Raw genomic sequence first — 20877 nt, forward strand, 5'->3', positions numbered from 1 at the left:
GAGCAGTTTGGTCTATTTTAACTGAGCCATGGAGCGTTTTGTGGGATAGTCCCGTTGGTTTGGGGTGTTGTGAAAGCTCATTTGACTTCTGGGGTGGACAAACAACCGAACTCTGGTCCACCTGAAGCATGGGTCTCAGTTCACACTATTGATTGACTTATATATGATTTGACGGATGATAACTTTGAAATCCATAACTTATTATGCGCATACCTCACTCGTCTTTTGTGTAATCTCTCTCATCAGGGCCCGCCTTCTCAACAACTCGCTGTCTGGTCAGCTGCTCATTTTGTTTGCATTCTTCTAAAATATTAGACACACCAAAAGAAAACCAGAAAACCCAAGACGGCATACGTTTGGTGTTGTGCCATTACATCCAAGACCAGGTAGTGTCGGAGAGTGACCGTTTCGACCATGTGATTTTCCTTTACAATGTTTGGCGCTCTTGACAAAGCAGTGTGAACGCTAACCGAACCAAATTTAGTCTACCGAACTATAGATGTCAAAGGGCCCCTGTTCTTCAGTGATCACGTCTAAATTACTTTAAATGTTGCATCTTTCCTAGATTGTGCAACTCAAACTCTCTGACTCATGCAGTACCTTCACAAGTCCAGAGGGATGCATTTATACTCACTGACATACTTGTTATTCACCAGTAGCTAATGGAAATATTGTTAAGTAATATTCAATTATATTAATATCATAATAGATGGTTGCACCGTAAGCATGACTAATGGATTTTAGACTGGGGCCACAGTTGCTGTTAATTGCATTACTTAAGCTAATTCTGTAAAGCATTGACATGAATGAAGCTATTAGTTTCACCAGGTTAATTTGTAGTGATGGCATTGAGCGGCATCATCTTTGCAACAAGACGAAACATGGTTTATAAGAAATACTTACTTTATACTTCTTCCTACAGAGACACAGAGACAGAATCACTGGCATGGCATGAGGGCTACTAAGTATCTGAATTGTGACATCATTTGTGAAAATAGAAATTGTAACAATGTATCAAAATGAATTTGAAAGTGATACGTAAAGACTAAAAATGACATGTATGCTAAAATTGGCAATTGACTCTTATACTTTGTCACCTCTCTAGGAAAATAAAATCGTGTGTGTTTTTCTGTTAAAGTTCACTAAACTGTGGACAGATGCTCAGGTATGTTGCTTGTTCAGTCTCTGGCCTGCCTGTCACCACTGCCACAGCCCAGGTGACTTTACCTGCTGCCACTCACAATGAAAGGATATTCGTACAAAGAAGATTTTAACTGGGTTTTCAATGTTTTACTTCACTCCTTGCCATTAATCTATATCGACGACGTTCCACTTCCGGGATTGTTCCAGTGCCACCGGAAATTCCGCCGGATGTTGGTTTTTTTTCCGGCCAGATGTCCGTCATCTTCCTCTTTCTTTGCATTGGCGTTCTAAACTCCGGTGGATTTCTGAGGACTATGGTTAACTGCTCCTCAGATCTCTGCAGGGTAAATCCAGACAGCTAGCTAGACTATCTGTCCAATGTGAGTTTTCTGTTGCACAGCTAAAACAACTTTTGAACGTACACGTTCCACCAAAACAAGTTCCTCCCCGAGGCTATTTTGCAGCGGCACCGTGGCTCTGTCTGGCGCTTAGCACCGCCTATGACGATTGTGATTGGTTTAAAGAAATGCAAATAAACCAGAGCATGTTTTTCTCCCATCCCAGAATGCTGTGTGAACTAGCCAGACCCTCCTTCGCAGCGCTGTGGAGGAAGGTCTGGCAAAGCAAGACTACCTTGCCTTTAATGACCTCAATTACAATCACAATAAGCAAAGTACTTTTCTATCAAATAAAGCAGATAATAAGTCCCACAGTGAGTATATCTAGTTTTGGCCACCTGCCTTTGTAATTTGGCTTATGTAGTTTAACAAAATATTTATTTTCATGCCACTCTTGTTGACAAAAATGTTTTAGATATTGTATATTACTTTTGATGTGTCGTGGATGAGAAATTGTTGTGATCCATTATCTCACAACAAATTATTTGGTTTGTGGCTTTGTGTTCTCTCCTTCTTTAGGACCTGGAGAGCAGAGAGCTCAGAGTAGAGAATATGGATATTAAAGAGAGATAACATATTAATGTAGCCTGATAAATATGTTCCTCTGCTTGAGTTTGATACCCAAAGTAAAACAAAATATGATAATAGGAAAGAAGGAAACACTAAAAGAAAAATATCAGAAGACTGTCCCTGAAAAAATAAAATGCAAAAGATGCATGCTGAAAAACTAGGCTAAGCATTCATCAAATACTGATGCTGTGAATAACTTCAGTTTTTCAATATTTGCTTTTCTTGTTCAACTCTACATTTTAATGCCTCTGTTCTCTTGTTTCCTACCAAATTGTATTGCCAATGCCTATAAACAAAGTCAATATTTTGGCTGCAGTGCTGAAGTTTGAATTAGGGCTGCACAATTAATCACAAATTTATCAAAATTGCATCATTTGTTAAAGGCAAGGCAAGGCAAGGCAGCTTTATTTGTATAGCATATTTCAGCAACAGGGCAATTCAAAGTGCTTTACATGAAAACAGATTAAAAAATTTAAAACAGATAAAATACAAGAATAAAAATTACAGTGCAGTATAAGAAATGAAACATTGAAGAGCAATTAAAACAGTTAAATATATAAAAGCAGATAAAATAGGAATTTCTCTCTATATGCTTATATAGATTGTCATACAGTGTCAACAATGCAACTTCAGTATGTAAGTAGTAAGAAGTGTAAGTAAGTGTAAGTAAGAAATGAACAGTTATTTAATGAAAGGCAACATCAAAAAGATAGGTCTTCAGCCTTGATTTAAAAGAACTGAGAGTTGCAGAAGACCTGCAGTTTTCTGGGAGTTTGTTCCAGATATGTGGAGCATAAAAACTAAACGCTGCTTCCCCCTGTTTAGTTCGGACTCTGGGGACAACAAGCAGACCTGTCCCAGACGACCTGAGAGGTCTGGGTGGTTCATAGTGTAGTAGCAGATCACAAATGTAATTTGGCCCTAAACCGTTTAGTGATTTATAAACCAGCAAAAGTATTTTGAAATCAATTCTTTGAGGCACTGGAAGCCAGTGTAGAGACTTCAGAACTGGAGTGATGTGATCCACTTTCTTGGTCTTAGTGAGGACTCGAGCAGCAGCGTTCTGAATCAGCTGCAGCTGTCTGATTGATTTTTTAGGGAGACCTGTAAAGACACCGTTACAGTAGTCAAGTCTACTGAAGATAAAAGCATGGACAAGTTTTTCCAAGTCCTGCTGAGTCCTTTAACCCTTGATATATTTTTAAGGTGGTAATAGGCTGACTTTGTAATTGTCTTAATGTGGCTGTTAAAATTTAGGTCTGAGTCCATGACTACACCAAGATTTCTGGCTTTGTCTGTTGTTTTTAACATTATCGTTTGAAGCTGAGCGCTGACTTTTAATCGTTCCTCTTTTGCTCCAAAAACAACCACCTCAGTTTTTTCTTCATTTAATTTAAGAAAGTACTGGCACATCCAGTCGTTAATTTGTTCAATGCACTTAGTCAGTTGTTGTATTGGACTATAGTCCCCTGGCGATAAGGTTATATAAATTTGTGTGTCATCCGCATAACTATGGTAAATTATTTTATTGTTTTCCATAATTTGAGCAAGTGGAAGCATGTAGATGTTAAACAGGAGAGGCCCCAGAACGGAGCCTTGGGGAACTCCACACGTCATATTTGTATGCTCAGATGTATAATTCCCTATAGACACAAAGTAGTCCCTATTCTTTAAATAAGACTCAAACCACTTTAGTACTGAGCCAGAAATGCCTACCCAGTTTTCCAATCGGTCTAGTAATATGTCATGGTCGACCGTATTAAATGCAGCACTGAGATCAAGTAATACTGAGACTGAAATTTTGCCACTATCTGTGTTTAAGTGGATGTCATTAAAGACTTTAACAAGAGCTGTCTCAGTGCTGTGGTGTGGTCGAAAACCCGACTGGAAGGCATCAAAACTGTTGTTTAGTGACAAGAAAAGGTTGAGTTGTTGAGAAACCGTTTTTTCAATGATTTTACTTAAAAATGGAAGGTTTGATATCGGCCTATAGTTGCTCATTAGTGACGTGTCTAGATTGTTCTTTTTTAAGAGTGGCTTAATGACTGCAGCCAAACAATTTGCAACATTTTTGAAAAGGCCCATTGGTAGAATATCAAGGCAGCAGGAGGAGGTTTTCAGATGTTGTATAATGTCCTCCAGGTTTTTACGGTTAATCATATGAAATTGGGTCATATTGGAATCTGTTTTGCCTGGACACTGTGACAACACATACCCTGTACTCGATATGGAAGCACTGACGGTTTGTCTAATTTTCTGAATTTTGTCATTGAAGAAGGTGGCAAAATCATTGCAGGCCTTGGTGGATAAAAGTTCAGATGCTACTGGTACTGGAAGGTTTGTTAACCTATCGACAGTAGCAAACAAAGCACGTGAATTATTATTTTTTTAAAAAAGGCAAAATATGTGTCAAAAAATTCTGAATTAAGTATTGTGTTGCTGCAGAGACATCTCAGCCTATGAATTGTATCTAACAGACTAAATCCTGGCAAAACTATATATATATATATATATATATATATATATATATATATATAATCATTGTAATATTAATATTTTTAATGAAAATGAGAATACTGATAGAAAAATGATCATTCCCTACAATATCATGAATAATATCGCAATCGCAATATCAGTCAAAATAATCACAATTACATATTCTCCTCATATCGTGCAGCCTTAGTTTGAATTTTTTTCTTCTGAGAGCGTCAAGTGCCCCTCATTGTAACATCTCCAACACATCATATTGTCATTCTCAACAAGTTTTCACTTCAGGCTGATGTGTTATAAAGCACAACGGTGTTTGCGAGCCTAGGTGATTTATGAAGCATCTCTTTCATATCAAGGTGGAAGTCGATGTCTCCAAAAGGCTTTAAGGATGACACTTTGAGAATGTGAACAGATTCATCAAAGTGGATTATCTTTGCGGCCGAAAGTACTCTCCCGAGGTTGACCTTCTTTAGAATTCCATCACTGGAACATGGAACACCACTGTGAGTGTGTTTTCAAAGATAAGGGCCTGATATGCCAGGAGGGTGATGAAGTGAGAGTGTGTGCAAGTGCCCCTCACATGTGGTTACGTTATGACATAGCACCATCCACAGTTTCGCCACAGAACATTAGTATGAGTTACATTTAGTTGGAAGGGTTTGTCACCCATGACAACCTGCTCTTTCCCAGTTTTCCAGCATCTAAGGACCTTGAGAACGTCACCTCTTCTTCATCCTCCATTTCTATCAGCTTTTCTACCTCCGAGGCAGGAGACGTGAACGCAGGCCTGACATGACAGACCAGTGACGAATCAGAGTGAAAATGCTTGACCCAACAGTTCATTCAATTATGCATTTACCTTCACCCAACACGATTTCCATAAATGGCGTCAGAACTCCTTTTTTACTAGGCTAGAAACACTTTATTCAGTAGATGTGACATGTATTTGCTTCTACAGCATTATCAGCGTTTCACAGCTTGAAATCTTCTTGGCTGAAAACAAGGGCAAAGATTCTCTTGTACCTTTTTAAACATTTTCCACACATTACAGGGCAAAATATATCTCATAAACTTGGAACTGGGCCCAAACTAACTGCCAGGCATCATGCAGGGTTTTAAATTCATGTAAAGACCTGCAAAGACCTGGGCATATATATCCAAAACTGACTTCCACTCACAGCAAGACAACTGTAAACATTTTTTTTTGTCAGTCTTTTATATTTCTCTGAACAGCACAAGTGAAGATGTAATACAGCAAAGTACAGTATATATTTTTGCATGTTTCACTCCCACCTGCTGTTCATCACATGCTTACCTGTAGTGTAGAGGGAAAAAATGCAAACTCTCATCTCGGAAATCATTGGAATATTATTGTTTTTTTCTCATCTTAGAAATCATTGGAATAATATTGTTTTATCAAATCAAAATGTCAATATAATGTGTAGGTATTTGTCATTTACACTATAATTTTAATATTAATATAATGAAAATGAGAATAATGATAGAAAAATGATCATTCCTTACAATATCGAGAATAATATCGCAATCACAATATCAGTCAAAAATAATCACAATTACATATTTTCCTCATGTTGTGCAGCCCTAGTTTGAATTTTGTTCTTCTGAGAGTGTGTTCCCAACATTATTGTTCCACAATGATTGTAAAATTGGGGTTTGGAATTATGCATTTCCCTTGTTTTCTATAAGAAGTCTGACAGTGTCGCCGTCATGCTAGACTAAAGCCGGAGGAGAGGAGTGGTGTATGTGCCGTTATCCTGGGGGTTGTCAGATGAAGACTTAGGAGGTTTGAGTTCTGGATTGCCTTAAGCGGGGTACTTCATCTGCATATGCTGGGCTTTTGCAAGGCATTGGTGCAGCCACATAAAGCCTGGTTCACACGGCAGGATAATTAGGCCAATTTTAGCCCCGATTCACCCCTTCGACAATCTTAAGGATGCTCCGATTATCGTAAAATAATCTGATCAGATATTCCTGCCGTGTGTGGTGTGTTAAGACTGCTCTCGTCTGCTCGGAAGGACGTCGGGACCGCTCCGATCTCAAATCGGGGATATCCAACATGTTGGATTTTTTTGGCCCGATTTCTCCTCGTGTGTGGTGTCCCCTGGGGACAAACGAGCACGCAGCCTGTGGACTGTGGCGTGTAGCCAATCAGAAAGCGAGGTGACGAGGCGGCGAGGAAAGCACCAGGGAAACAAAATCAAAACAGCCGGCGGCATGGCGCACCAGAAAGTCGTCGGAGATGGAGGACCAACTCGTCGACCTGTGGCAACACCGTGAATGTTTTTTTCGGTTAAAAACAAACTACAAACTATCGCCACTGCATCCTCTTCGTCCACCATGATTGTTTACTCTGAAGTCACGTTTGATCTCGAGGGATTTTGCGAGATTTCCCGTCTGACCTGGGAATGCTCGGGAGTCAAATCGGTTCGTGTGTGATGTGTTGATTTTGCCGTGTGCTGCGCACCACACACTATACGACCAAAACTGTACGACCCGTGATTTTTTATCGCCGTGTGTGGGGTCTCTCAGGATTGGAAAATGTGAACCAGACTTAATATCAAGCAATTTTCTGTAAAACAAGGACATTTTATTTCTAGTAGAGCAGGGAGTAGAGATGGGCACTCCAAAATCACTTTGAAACATTTCAGTTTTTATCAAATACAGCTCAGCTTGGACTGAAGCGTGTCCTCATGGTGTGGTGTCATGCACCCGTGTGGTGTGCACACCACAAACCATCTTGCAGGTAATGCTGAGTGATAGAAGAACTGCAGGGACTGTGGTTGTCTTTGTTGTGGTGTGTTATCTTTATCGTGACTGTCATACAGAGGTTTCATTGTCGAGCATAGCTGTACAATTCAACTCAACTTTTTCGTCTATTAAAAGACAAAAAGTAGATTCAATTCAATTTTATTTATAGTATCAAATCATGACAAGAGTTATCTCAAGACACTTTACAGATAGAGTAGGTCTAGACCACACTCTATAATTTACAAAGACCCAACAATTCCAGTAATCCTAGTAATACATTTTACAATTTACATTTTATTCAAATGACTTCATAACCGTTAATTAATTTAGATTTTAAAGCTGTTTTGAAACTCAACAAAGACGTACACATTTTCAACTCATCATTAAGTTAACTCCATAATTTAACCCCCAAAACTGAAACAATTCTGTATTTTACATTAGTCCTCACTTTACCAGTTTCAAAGATAGAGAGGGTGGGGCTGTATTTGTTTGGCAGTTGAGTTCAAATATCAACACTCTTCGCGCAGCATTGCTTACTGCACCTTTAAGTCTGAAACTTTCAACGTGACTTCATGACTTCACGTAAACATACAGTACATGCCACATTCTAAAGCCAAGTGGCGTGTTATCTGTACGCATTTTGAGCTATCCGTGTGTATGTCTAAGCCGTATACAGCAGACGGGTTGGGTTTAGGAAAAGACGAAAGCAACGGTTGGATTTAGGAAATGTGACATGCGGGACGCGATCCCCGGTCTCCTGGGTGAAAGTCCTGTGTTGTTTGACCCATCCACCACCCTAACCAACCTCCCTATGCAGACTTGCTACTTGGCGTAAATTGACACGCAATCACAAGGTAATGTAAGTCAATGGAGGCCAAACGGCGTTGATAAACACGCTAAAAAGCGATTATGCATCTTGATAACACGCCAAAATGGCATACAAATTGGCGTGTTGAAAACGTGTTATTACAGCCTCTGTCAAAAAAAGGCAATTTTGTATCAAATGAGCTGATGAAATGGTAAATCTTAAATCACATCTTTGTTTTTGCCTCAGGCACAACCTTTTACCTGCCGTGGTAAAGTTGGAAGAAAACCCGATACCATTTTTTGCTTCCCGATACCGATTCTGATACCTGAACTTGCGTATCGGCCGATACCGAGTACCGATCCGATACCAGTGCGTCATATATTTTATTATGTTTTAACAAGTGTATACTATTATCCCTGTATGGATGTGATATGATTTCTATCTTTGTTGTCGGTCTGGCTCGGGTTAAACTCGTTGTGAAACATGAACAAACACAAACAATGAACACCCCAGAACTTTCTTTTATTCTCCAGTTTGATAGTCAGTTATAACGGAAAAAGAACATAAATAAACTACTTTAACGTAGATTTTCTTTAGGGCTTTATTACGTGGTATCGGATCGGTGCATAAACTCCAGTACTTCCCGATACCGATACCAGCGTTTTAGGCAGTATCGGAGCTGAGGGACATCTCTAATATTCAAGAATATCTTATTTACTTAGTTTTTTCCTAGATGTGTGATTGTGACCACTTTGGAAATCCCTCCTTACCTTGTATATTTCCATCCCTCCTTACATTATATTTTAATTGGTTAAAATGAACCTCTTGAAATGAACAGACAAAATGCAAGTTCAGCTTCATTATCATACAACAACAAATATCATCCAAAACTTTCTGACAATACTGTACCCAAAATGTATGTGACATGTATGTGCATTCTGCATGTTTGCATTTGTCAGACTTTGGCAAAATAACAGTAGATTTTGTGTAAGATAGACTTGGAGTTGTTTTTATCGTGAAATGGCGAAACAGTAGTTTTACATATTACATTGTATTTATTTGTTTTATCATTTCAGTAAGTATTGTGGTATTTTAAAAGCTTTGATACCAGGAAACGATTTGAAAATAATGAGGAAAATAAACCTGTGCGTTACTATCTGGATTTCAGTGCAGTTCAGGTTTTACTGACATCCTCCATTACGTACAAGGATTGTATGCTGCATTTCTTTTTACACATACCAGTGTATGTGAAAAGATGAGTAGGTCTTATTCATCACACAGTGGCTTCAACATGACACTGCAGTGTGAAAACAGGTTTTCTCAATTACTCTGGCCCGCCTTCCCATGTTTGTTGGTCTTACCGGAGGGACACTTGCAGGCATTCGTTACATGAAGTGCTCCGATGGAAACACAGTAGAGACAAGATGAGAAAATTGAAGAAGGAATTGGTTTGCGGGCGTTGTCGTGAGGACGTGTGTGCCTGTGATACTACCTTTCACAGTGCCCTAGAAGTGTGTTTAAATTGTGGTGTTTTCATTGGAGCAGCAGCAGAGATGCAAGATTCTCCGCATGCTGCCAGGGGAAAGGACAGCATGCTTGTGTTGCTCCGAAGGGAGTCGCCGCTGTTTGTGGAGGATGTTGGCTCTATTAATCGGGTTATTCATTCCGTATTATCCCTTTTAAAAGCTGGAGGCACTGACCATTTCTCACAGCTCAACCTCCTCAATAATCGACTAAAACACTAAATTATTCACAGAACTCTGGACACAGGTGAGAGGATATTAAAGCTGTTGGACTTCACCAGCTGTGTCATCTCATGTTCAAGAGATGGCACGGCCAAAGTTTCTACTTCTGTTACCACTCACAGCTTTGTGTTGATCTATTGTGATTGGCTAAAATATTTAAAGAAATCCTTCCACACAAAAAAAGCAGGTTTTCCAGAGCTGCACTAGGGCATATTTTCTTCTTAAACAATACTCTTCTACTCTCCTATAAGTCTGTATCATGAACTGATCTGCAACAGTTAAATTGCTCTAAATAAGACACTACAGATTCTCCATATTTGCTCAAATAAAATTCTAGGGTGCGCTATAAACGATGGAAATCTTGGTTAATGGTTGTATACAAAGTGATGCATCAAAATAATGCTGGAATGATTAATTCATTAATTAATCAACAGAAAATACATTAACAACACTTTTGATAAGCAAATGATTGTTGAAATCAAACCAAGCATTTTTGAAAATGCTGAGGAAATTGTGATGTGTATTTTTATGAAATGTGAATAAAAGAAAAAAATTATTGAATCCATCAATTATTATTTTTTTCTTAATGGATAATTACATTTTTTTTTGTTGTGCAGCCCTAAACCATCAGATTTAAACACAAAACTTGCCCAACATTTCAGTTACCTACTGCCTTCTAGGAGACACCAACAGATGCCCAGAGCACCCATTTAAACTGTCTCGTGACTCCACTTGTGAGTATGTGTGTGAGCTGAATATGATGAAGTGCTTCCCTGTCAAAGGGTTACTTACAGCCGCGCTGTCCCAGGAGGGTTTGTTGTGTGACACTGGCAGAGGGAGTGCAGTGACCCCTGTGATGACCAGCCGAGGGACAGAGGCCAGCTCTCACTCTGTGTGTGTGTGTGTGTGTGTGTGTGTGGACAAACCTCTCAGTGGTCGCTTAAATAATCACCACAGGGACCAGCCACTATTGCTTTGTTACAGGCCTGCATCCCCACTTCAGAAATAAGTCTGACACATAAACGAATGGACTTCATTCTGTCGCACTTTGAGCCTCACACAATGCAAAATACAGCTAACAAGCAGGCTTACCGACTGCTCCAAATGGATGCCTCTGGTGGCCAAACTGGCCAAAGTCCCATCTTTCTGCCTCGTTGTGTTTCTCTTTGTCTTATTGCTTTCTTATCTCATTGTCATTGACATGCTATTATCCATTTTATTGTTATGTTCCAGCACATATTGCACTCATCCGTCTCGCGTGGGATCCCTGTTCATCCGCACATGGTTTCTTCCATTTTCTCTCAACGTTTGTTAGGTAAAGCTTAGTCTCACATTGCCAGAGCTTTACTTCACAGCGCTGTGTCAGCAATGGAGTATGGTGTGACTACACCGCTTATCTATTCTGGGATAGAGGGAAAGAAAACGCTCAGGCTTGTTTGTATTTCTTTGAACCAATCACAGTCGTCCTGGGTACGGCTATGCCCTGGATGCAGTGATGGTGCCTTTGCAAAATAGATAGCAGAGATAGCGGAAGGGAAGGGACCTGTAAGCTATTGTTCCCTGTGCTTTTTTTGTTTGTATTGGGTTATTTTATGTTTTGCATCCATATCAATATAAAAAAAATCTTTGTTTTTTCATATCTCATATTTCATATATTGTATATCCTGCTGGTCCAAGGCCAGAAAGACTGGCTGAAACCAATTGACAACTTTTTAAACAAGCCTTTAAAGTTTTTCATTGTTATATGTATCACCATAATTGTAACATATTGTCCAAATACGACCTCTTAAGTTTAGAAAATCTCGTTCGGTTTTCAGAAGTTCAATTGGTATTAAAGATCATTTACAATGCTTCTTCTCCACCATTGAAGATGTTTTTATTGGCTCCGTTCTGAGCCAATGAGCAGAACCTGTCGATTTGCTCTTAACTGTGGGTCGCCCCTGAACCACAAGAATGGCCATCAGACATTGGAATATGCTTCCATGCAGCTGAGCTTAAAACTTGCACAGACTTTCATTCTTTGTCACGTGGTGCAAAAAAAATGTATATTGAGCAACCAGTCATGTCGACATTCATTTGACTGTGATTCAGATTTCTAATTTCTAAAGCTGTAATTTTATAGTTGTACTAGATTAATGGGCTGGTATTTATACGTTGATGTGTGCTTGTAGATTAGTCTGCATAATTGGTAGTGTGATAGAGACTATGTAATGGTGTTGCATGTAAATGAATGTTTTTAGTGTCTGGTGATTGTTCTATGTGTAGCTGCTGCACAGGGACTGCAGATGGAAATTTGCTTATAGCTAAATCTGACATCTTTTCTGTGCATAGTTCTTGTTTAATAAAGAATTTACTGTTCTAAACTTTAGAGGTGGGCATGAAAATAACCGGTACAAACAGGGACATTGCTGCTGCGAAAACAACGGAAATCGACCATCGCAATACCAATGACTAGACTTTTTCAGTCATAACCTACAGTGAAACACTGTTGTATCCTTCTTTGTATTTTGTTATGAGTCATCTAATGGGGATGTATTATTTAGCACTAATTGTTCACTAAGCAACCTCTACCTACACATCTGTAGGAGGTTTTAAGTGATGAACAATGTTCAGGAGTGTTAATTAGCAACTGCACTCCACATGTTTCCTGTCCAAGCTGATATAACTGAATCTGCCTCCGAGTCACTAATGTAGTATAATGTTGTTGATTAGGATACAAAATACTTCAGAAATGCTTTGTTTAAAACAGTTGTGTATCAAAAAGATGATTCTGCTCCGGTGCAAAGTCTTTTGGGTTAATGATATCGTGTTATAAGATTCACTCATTACAATTAAGAAGATATCTGAGACCTTGAAATTGTACTTACGTAACGATATATTAGGCTCATTCTTTTTTTTTTTTTTTATTAAAGTAAAGCATAGTTTATTTTATTTTATTATAATAATGTTGGCTGGAACTTAGTATTTTGAGCTCAGGTAATCACAGGTAGTTATTTGCAGTTTTTCTACGTAGTGTTGGATTTATTAAATGCTCTCATGCATTTAACCATGCGATAAATGTGTTAAACACATTGGAGTGTGTTGTTATTTGCCCTGCTATTGATTTTCGGTGAATGTCCTCTTAGGAATGTTAAAGCGTTATATATTGATATGCTTGCCATGTGCTTGCAAACATTTCCAGTTCCCAGCAAGGAGAATCTTATCACGGTGTCTGACTTTGTCAACACTATTAAATTTAGAGGGAGTCAGAGATTAATAACTTCCACGTAAGGAGAAAATAGGAAGAGGCGCAGGCTTGGGAGCGTACAGAAAGATTAATGAGTGCCAAAAACAATGAATTTTCCATTCGATAATAGAATGGCATATGTTACATTTTACAAGTCTTCCCAGTTTCTTCATCAGATAAGAGCTTGTTCAAGGATCACCAAGACATGACCTATTTTTTTAGATAAACATTTTGTCCTTTCTGCAGACTTCAGATTAACACTGACCTATTTTGAAGTCAGAAATAGTACTTTTTTTCCACAAGGCTTCATTCCGCCCTCAGCTATGGGCATTGTAATGAGCAACGTGATTGCTACTTTTATTGAACGCTTGGCCTGGCAGTGAGAGAAATGCAAAGATGTGTAATGTGTAAAAGTGGCCTTGTGGAGGCTGGTAACTGAGGAAAAAAGGCAGATTGCAGGACAATCTTTAAACCGCAGTTTATGTAATACTGAAGGTACCAACATGTAAACACACACACACACACACACACACAAACAGCCTTGCCTCTCAAATAGCCTTCTCTGCAAACATGTCATTATCTTTATGATGGATGCCTAGCTGTTCTCAAATATCAGCAGTGGGAAAAACACATCAGTGTAGCATTGATGAGAATTTTGAATACAGATGCAACTTTGAGCAGCAGAAATATGGTAAGGAGCCAAAAATCATCCTTGACAACAACAGAAACAAATGAGGTGTGCATAGTGTGAACAATGTCACCGGCAGCACCAGCAGGAAGGGAACGACGGCCTGTTAGCCGTTCGACATTTCCCATTATAGACAGGATGTGTCAGCACACAATGCATTGTAGACCAGAGGCGGAAGACAGGTACATACTACAAGGGCAGTGTATTTCTCGAGGAGCCGAGAAGTTCTCTTGTCAGTCAACCTCTGCGTGACCCCCCACCCAGTCAGTGCAGATTTGGTCAAGGCTTTGCAAGGAACACCTCCAGTCATGATTCACCCACAGCTCTGTCAATCAATCAATCAATCAATCAATCAATCAATCAAACAAACTATTTTTCACCTGAAATTATATAAAATATACAATTCCAGTAAAATGTAATCAACATTTCAGAAGCTTCATGCAGGGTGAACAAAAGAAGTGCAGAAAATAAGAAAAAATGTCAGAAGTTCCACCGAAACAAGTTCCTTCCAGAGGCTAATTTGCAGCGGCACCGTGGCTCTGTTCAAGACGATTGTGATTGTTTAAAGGTTCCATGGCATGACAATTTAACTTTATGAGGTTTTATAACATTAATATGAGTTCCCCCAGCCTGCCTATGGTCCCCCAGTGGCTAGAAATGGCGATAGGTGTAAACCGAGCCCTGGGTATCCTGCTCTGCCTTTGAGAAAATGAAAGCTCAGATGGGCCAATCTGGAATCTTCCCTTTATGATGTCATAAGGGGAAAGGTCACCTCCCCCTTTCTCTGCTTTGCCCGCCCAGAGAATTTGGCCCACCCATGAGAGAGAGACATCATGGCTTGCAAACAAGCAAAGTGGCAGTTGGTCAAGGCCACACCCCCACCCGCCACCTTGCCCCCCCCCCTCTCTCTTCCTCAATAGCATTTAAAGCTACAGACACAGAAATGGCACATCCTAAGGAAAGCTCATTGTGGGACTGGCTCTAGTGGCTGGAATTCTGCACCAAGACTGAATTTCAGGAAAGAGACTTCAGATACAGTATTAGGGGACCACTAAGGTCTATATAAAAGAGACTTCAGATACAGTATTAGGGGACCACTGAGGCCTATATAAAAGAGACTTCAGATACAGTATTAGGGGACCACTGAGGCCTATATAAAAGAGACTTCAGATACAGTATTAGGGGACCACTAAGGTCTATATAAAAGAGACTTCAGATACAGTATTAGGGGACCACTGAGGCCTATATAAAAGAGACTTCAGATACAGTATTAGGGGACCACTAAGGTCTATATAAAAGAGACTTCAGATACAGTATTAGGGGACCACTGAGGCCTATATAAAAGCATCCAAAAAGCAGCATGTCATAGGACCTTTAAAGAAATGCCAATAAACTAGAGCACGTTTTTCTCCCATCCCAGAATGCTGTGTGGACTAGCCAGACCCTCCTCCACAGTGCTGTGAAGGAGGGTCTGGCAATGCGAGACTACTTATTCTATGCATGTGTATCGTGGTAATTTAGGCCTGTAGATTTAATGAAAACCTTTAGCAAATTTGCCAATATTGTATTATGACAGCAGAGCAATGCATGGAAACACAAAAATCTGAACCTTTTTAAAAACAAAATGTACGAGCCACTACAACTAATAACAACCACACAACTACAGATCCTGCAAGCAAAATTTCATCGGATGTGAGCTGTAAATTAATGTATCGTCCTACCTCACGGATAGACTTTAACATGCACAATTGTGCCAGAAGACCAGCAGTGAGTTCATACAGTTTTCTGTTTTCCTTATGTGTGCTGTGTAACATCTGGGGCACACGTTGTCTGCTTTAAATCACTTAGATTCCTCAAGAGGCTTCTTATGAAATCTATAATGTTTCCTTGATTTATTTTTTAGTGTGTACAAAGCAGAGATGGAAAGTAACGAAGTACAAATACTTCGTTACTTTCCATCTCTTTTGAAAATGAAGAAATCAGCAGACAAGCAGCAAGACATCCTTGGCCTTATCTGAGAGAGATGTTTGAGATAGTAGGCATCAAGAATGACTCCTGGCCAATGTACTGCGCAACTCTTAAAGTATGGGGAACTTCTTAAAGCAGCCATATTATGCTCATTTTCAGGTTCATAATTGTATTTTAAGGTTGTACCAGAATAGGTTTACATGGTTTAATTTTCAAAAAACACCATATTTTTGTTGTACTGCAGTGCTCTCTCTCACTGCTGCAGCTCGTCTTTTCAGCTGGTCTCTGTTTTAGCTACAGAGTGAGACCTCTTTTCTTCTTCTTCTTCTGTACTATCTTTGATTGCACTGCACATGCCCAGTAGCTCAGATGTAGATCATGTCAGCTAGCTAGCTCCATAGACCGTAAAAGAAAGGCTGTTTCTACAACTTCAGTTAGTTACAAGGCAGGATTAGCTGGGAGACTTCTAAATGAGGGCGCACATGTAAGTAGTTCTTTTGTAGATTATGGTGAACTTGTGTGTGTTGTAGCAGTGCTTTGCTATTGAGAACGAGGTAGCATGCTAGCGTTAGCATGCTAGCATTAGCCATAGCGTTAGCATGCTAACACTACGAGCTAATGGTTGCGGTTAGCCTGCTCGTTTCGGCTTGTGACGTCACAAGGCGTGCCGATTTTGAACAGCTCACCCAGAGACTGAAGGCAGGACACATTCAGAAACTGTATCTCACTCTAAACAGCATGGGTGGATTTTTTTCAAAGTTTGTATGTGTGTGGAAGCACCAGAGACACAAAATAACACCCCAAATCCCAGAAAAAGTGTTTTTTTCATAATATGGGCACTTTAATTAATGTCTGTTTAGTAATTCATATTTTATCCTTTATTTTCTTTCCAGAAGCCATATTTGAGCACACACACACACATACATGTAGATTCCTTTAAATGTTAAGGGGAAAAAAAAAGAGAAACTGGATCTGTGAATTCTCACAGAATCACAACTGAATTCATAAATAGCTACTCAGTCAGAATCTTATTAACCTGGAGTCCCAGTCTCTGTCACAATAGTCATATATGTGATGTTTTAAGCATATTGGCAGACATCCATTTAAAATGTAGGCAATGGCATATAAAGAGCCTTTTTTCCATGTCCGCTGAAGTTTCTCAGCTTGCACTCTTGTAACATTTGTGTGGTCCAGGTAGCTTTGCATAAAAAATGGTTGTCATTCGCAAAGCTACTTTTACTTTTATACTTTAAGTAAATTTCCAAGCCTGTACTTTGTTACTTTTACTTGAGTAAATAAGTTAAATCAGTACTTCTACTTTTACCAGAGTATTTTTTAACACAAGTATCTGTACTTCTACTTGAGTACGGGAAGTGAGTACTTTTGCCATCTCTGGTACAAAGACACAAACATACACATCACCTTTAAGGCAGGTGCTTGCCTGTTTGATCCTCCTCTTCCCATCTTGTGACCTAGGGAAATCCAAATGAATGTTGCATTTCATCCTTGGGTTTTTGGGTATTTATTTTATTTTTTTGGCTAGAAGTAGGCAATATTATAATCTTTGCTCCAGGTAAGCAAGTTACTGTAGCTGCATCTTGTGAACAGAAGCCAAAAAAAGTCAGTGCACCTCTTAGAAAAGGTTTTGCACATTAGAAAACCATTGCTTAACCTCTTCTAGCTCAACAGCGTTTTCACCACCACAGACATGGAGTAGTATCTTAGGTTGGAGGGTGGTAACGTGTCTGAAACTGGGCCTTTTGTGTGGTGTGTGTGGTGCTTTGTTTTAAGTTGGGCACACAGTTCTACTTCTCATTAGCATTCAGTGTTGATGTTCCAGTTTATGTAATGAGTCCTTTTCAAAATCCTACCGGCAAATCTACTGTTAATCCCTTCTAGTCTGAAGCCTTTGGTAACAATGTTCTGTCCTCATTACACCTAACTAAGTGTCTCTACCTGAAAGACAGCAAAGCACCTTCCTTTATGTAACCACTGGAGACAACCAAAGTGCCTGTCTCTCGAGTGATGATGAAAGGAAATAGTTTACCTGCCATGTTAACCTGGGTAGCGTCTAATTTGCACGGAAGGTGAAAGTTGAAAGTTATTGAGTAGAATTCTTCCCAGGCACTGTCAGACAGATTAGTAAGGGGACAGATTTACACATTTTGATGCAATTCACAATTTTTACAGCTCTTAATTGTTTGGATTATTTGCTATATCCCATGATCCTTCAGCTTTATGTAACATTACATGTTAGTGTATCAAGTATTCTTCATCTAAAAATTAAGCAGATGTAACATTATTACCCACAACACCGTAATCTTATACAAGCAAATACTACAAATATATACAAAAAATAATACAAAAAACTTTTAGTTATCAATTTATCAATGCACAATGATACAATTCATGTAGCTTCACTGTTCTGTGAACTCTGGTTCTTCTGTGTGGATATGTCCTCACGCCCCAAAAAGATGTTTTTACCATTTACTTGGTATACAGGCTCCTGGGTAGCTCACCTGGTAGAGCGTGTGCCCATATGTAGAGGTTCACTCCTCGACACAGCAGCCGCTGGTGCAACTCCGCCCTGCGGCCCTTTGCTGCATGTTGTTCCCCCTCTCTCTCCCCTTTCATATCTTCAGCTGTCCTATAAAATAAAGGCCTAAAATACCCAAAAACTAATCTTAAAAAAAAACTTGGTATACAGTTGATTCATGATTCACTAGTGCAGTGCCCATTTGGAGCACTCCTCTTTGGAACGGGTTGATTGCTTGGTTATTACTACTATTAAGTATTTCTTTTCCCACAACTTTATCTAACTATAAGCGTGGTTCAATCAAGCTTGGCTGCGGCTCATGTAGAGATTCAGTGCGTCCCGCTTTTCTTTGTCTAGCCATCGCACAGCCAGGTAGCGAGGTGGCCCGGGCAGAGAAAGCAGGGAGCCCGGCTCAGCCTGCTGAGGAAGCCACTACAGCGTGCAGAACTGCCGGAGAAATGTACGCAACTGCCGTGCTGGAGAGCCCAAGAGCCTGGGCGTTCATCTAACGTCTTTGTGTACGATTCATTTCCTCAGTTGCATGTAGGGTAAACAGTAGTCCCTTTTTGGCAGATGATCACTTCTTGGCACACAAGAAGCCCACTGCCAAGACATGCTTGAGCAACCCGTTCTCATTCCCAAGTCATCAAATACTGACGCTTGGTTAGTGGCTCTCAGCGTCAGATACCGACACAAAAGGCACCCTTTGGCGTCTGTTTGGGATGCACCGGGCATCAGCAGCAGCTCGACCGCGGCGCTGTAAGATGACGTAGTATGAAATGCAACAACGGTAAAGAGTAGTATTACGTTTGTTATTTACGGTTTGGTGGTGGGTGGGTAAAACAACACAAAACTTTCACCCAGGAGACCGGGGTTCGTAGCAGAGCCGGTGAACCGCAATCAATGGACCTTTTTCACAGCAGACATTTGGACTTGTCATAGTAGGAAAAGCACAGCTGAAATTGATAACCTTAACGATGGCTCAATTCCATCCAGTGTCCCAGTAAGCTATTTCAGTGAGTCAGCATGAACAATACCAGGACCTCTCCTAAGTGGAATGCAGCCATCATTAATGGTTTTGAATACACCTGTGCTTTTCCTACTATGACATGTCAACATGTCTGCCGTAAAAAAGGTCTTGCGGAAGACACACACAAACAAACACACGCACGCACAGTGGTTCCTCGATTTATAGTTAGATACTACTTTTCGGTCACTTATTATATCTATTTTTATCACATACAGTAAAGTGTATCATTTAGGTCATATCAGAGAGTACTTGTGAATTAATCTGCAGATACACAATTGGAGTGTTAAGTCTTTCCACTAAGTTGTGTGTAAATAACTGTAATCATATTCTGTGAACTACCAGCTCCAGATACTCATATTAGTATTCATGTTGGTTTTGGTTCTTAGTAATGTTGTATTGCTTGTTTAGTTTTAACATTTGACATGTCATGACACAGTAGGGTATAAATGAATACTATTCCAACATGTATTCTTACACTTCCTGTCACCATGGGTAGGGCAAATAATCATGACGCTATCAGTGTTACTCCTTCATACTGTGCTACCTATCTAACCTGCTGTTTCCTTGCTTTACCCCATCATGCTATCAGTGGCTGGGACAAAAAGCAAAGCGAAAGGTGAGTTATTGCCTCCATTTTCTTGCTACATGATTTATGTTGTGCACAGTTCCCAATAAACAATGTTTGGATCTCCCTTCTTATCTCCCCAAAGAGCCTGGGAAGCATCAACATACGCTGGGAATTTTTTAAGCTTTATTTCTCCAGGAGAGGTTTGCTGAACATGCTTGCTGTTTCTCAGATACAACCTGCTTCACATATGTATAGATTCACACGTTCACACCAGGGAGCTGCCCGCCTCACCCAGTCATGCTTTCCCTCTATTTGGCCACTGTGCTGCTCCACTGGAGCAGCTGGGAGGGGTTGTTGGTTCAAGGACACCTCAGCGGTAGATGAGGGAGGAGAATGTTTCTCATTTACGTTCCCAACCCACATTTTCCCTCAACATACTGTGCACTCAAACTGCAGACCTTCTGGTCACAAGCCTGCTTCTCATACTTTTTATTTTACCGCTGCCCTTCAGTACTGAATGCTTTGTCCTGATATTTGGTAGTGTATTTCACTTCATTGCCATTTAATCTGATCTATTGCCTAATGAATTGTCACTTTCAAATTCATTATGCACTGAGTGGAGAAAAAAAATGTTTTCTTGCTGCCCACCCACGAATTACTTTTACCGTTTGAGAAAAAATAATCCTGCTACAGAATATTTGATGATTCACAGACCGGTTCTCTTCCTTTCATATTTGGATATTCATTTTCTGCTATTGTTCATGTTCTTGCTGGATGATACTATTGTAGCATCCTAACACAAATACCCCAGTGTCTCACTTTCTGCCTGCATGGTTATTGATGCCAGTTTTAGCATTGTTACTGATGAAAAAAAAAATGTATTTGCTTGTCATTCTGACATTTGATGAGCATATTGTAGTCTTTCCTGTCTTATACAG

At 39.8% G+C, this 20877-nt stretch overlaps 1 protein-coding gene across 3 annotated transcripts in view; it reads left to right on the forward strand.

Moving 5' to 3' along the window:
• cadm2b (cell adhesion molecule 2b) overlaps positions 1-20877 on the forward strand; it is a 181709-nt gene that overhangs the window by 105134 nt on the left and 55698 nt on the right. For 2 of the 3 annotated variants that reach the window (XM_031297476.2, XM_031297477.2), the window contains exon 2: positions 19961-19987. The exons of the other annotated variant lie outside the window; for it this stretch is intronic. In XM_031297476.2, coding sequence (XP_031153336.1) covers positions 19961-19987 — 27 coding nt within the window. The remainder of the gene's footprint in view (positions 1-19960; positions 19988-20877) is intronic. 3 annotated transcript variants of the gene reach the window in all.

Source organism: Sander lucioperca, chromosome 5 (assembly GCF_008315115.2).
Source record: "Sander lucioperca isolate FBNREF2018 chromosome 5, SLUC_FBN_1.2, whole genome shotgun sequence".
Taxonomy (NCBI): Eukaryota; Metazoa; Chordata; class Actinopteri; order Perciformes; family Percidae; genus Sander; species Sander lucioperca.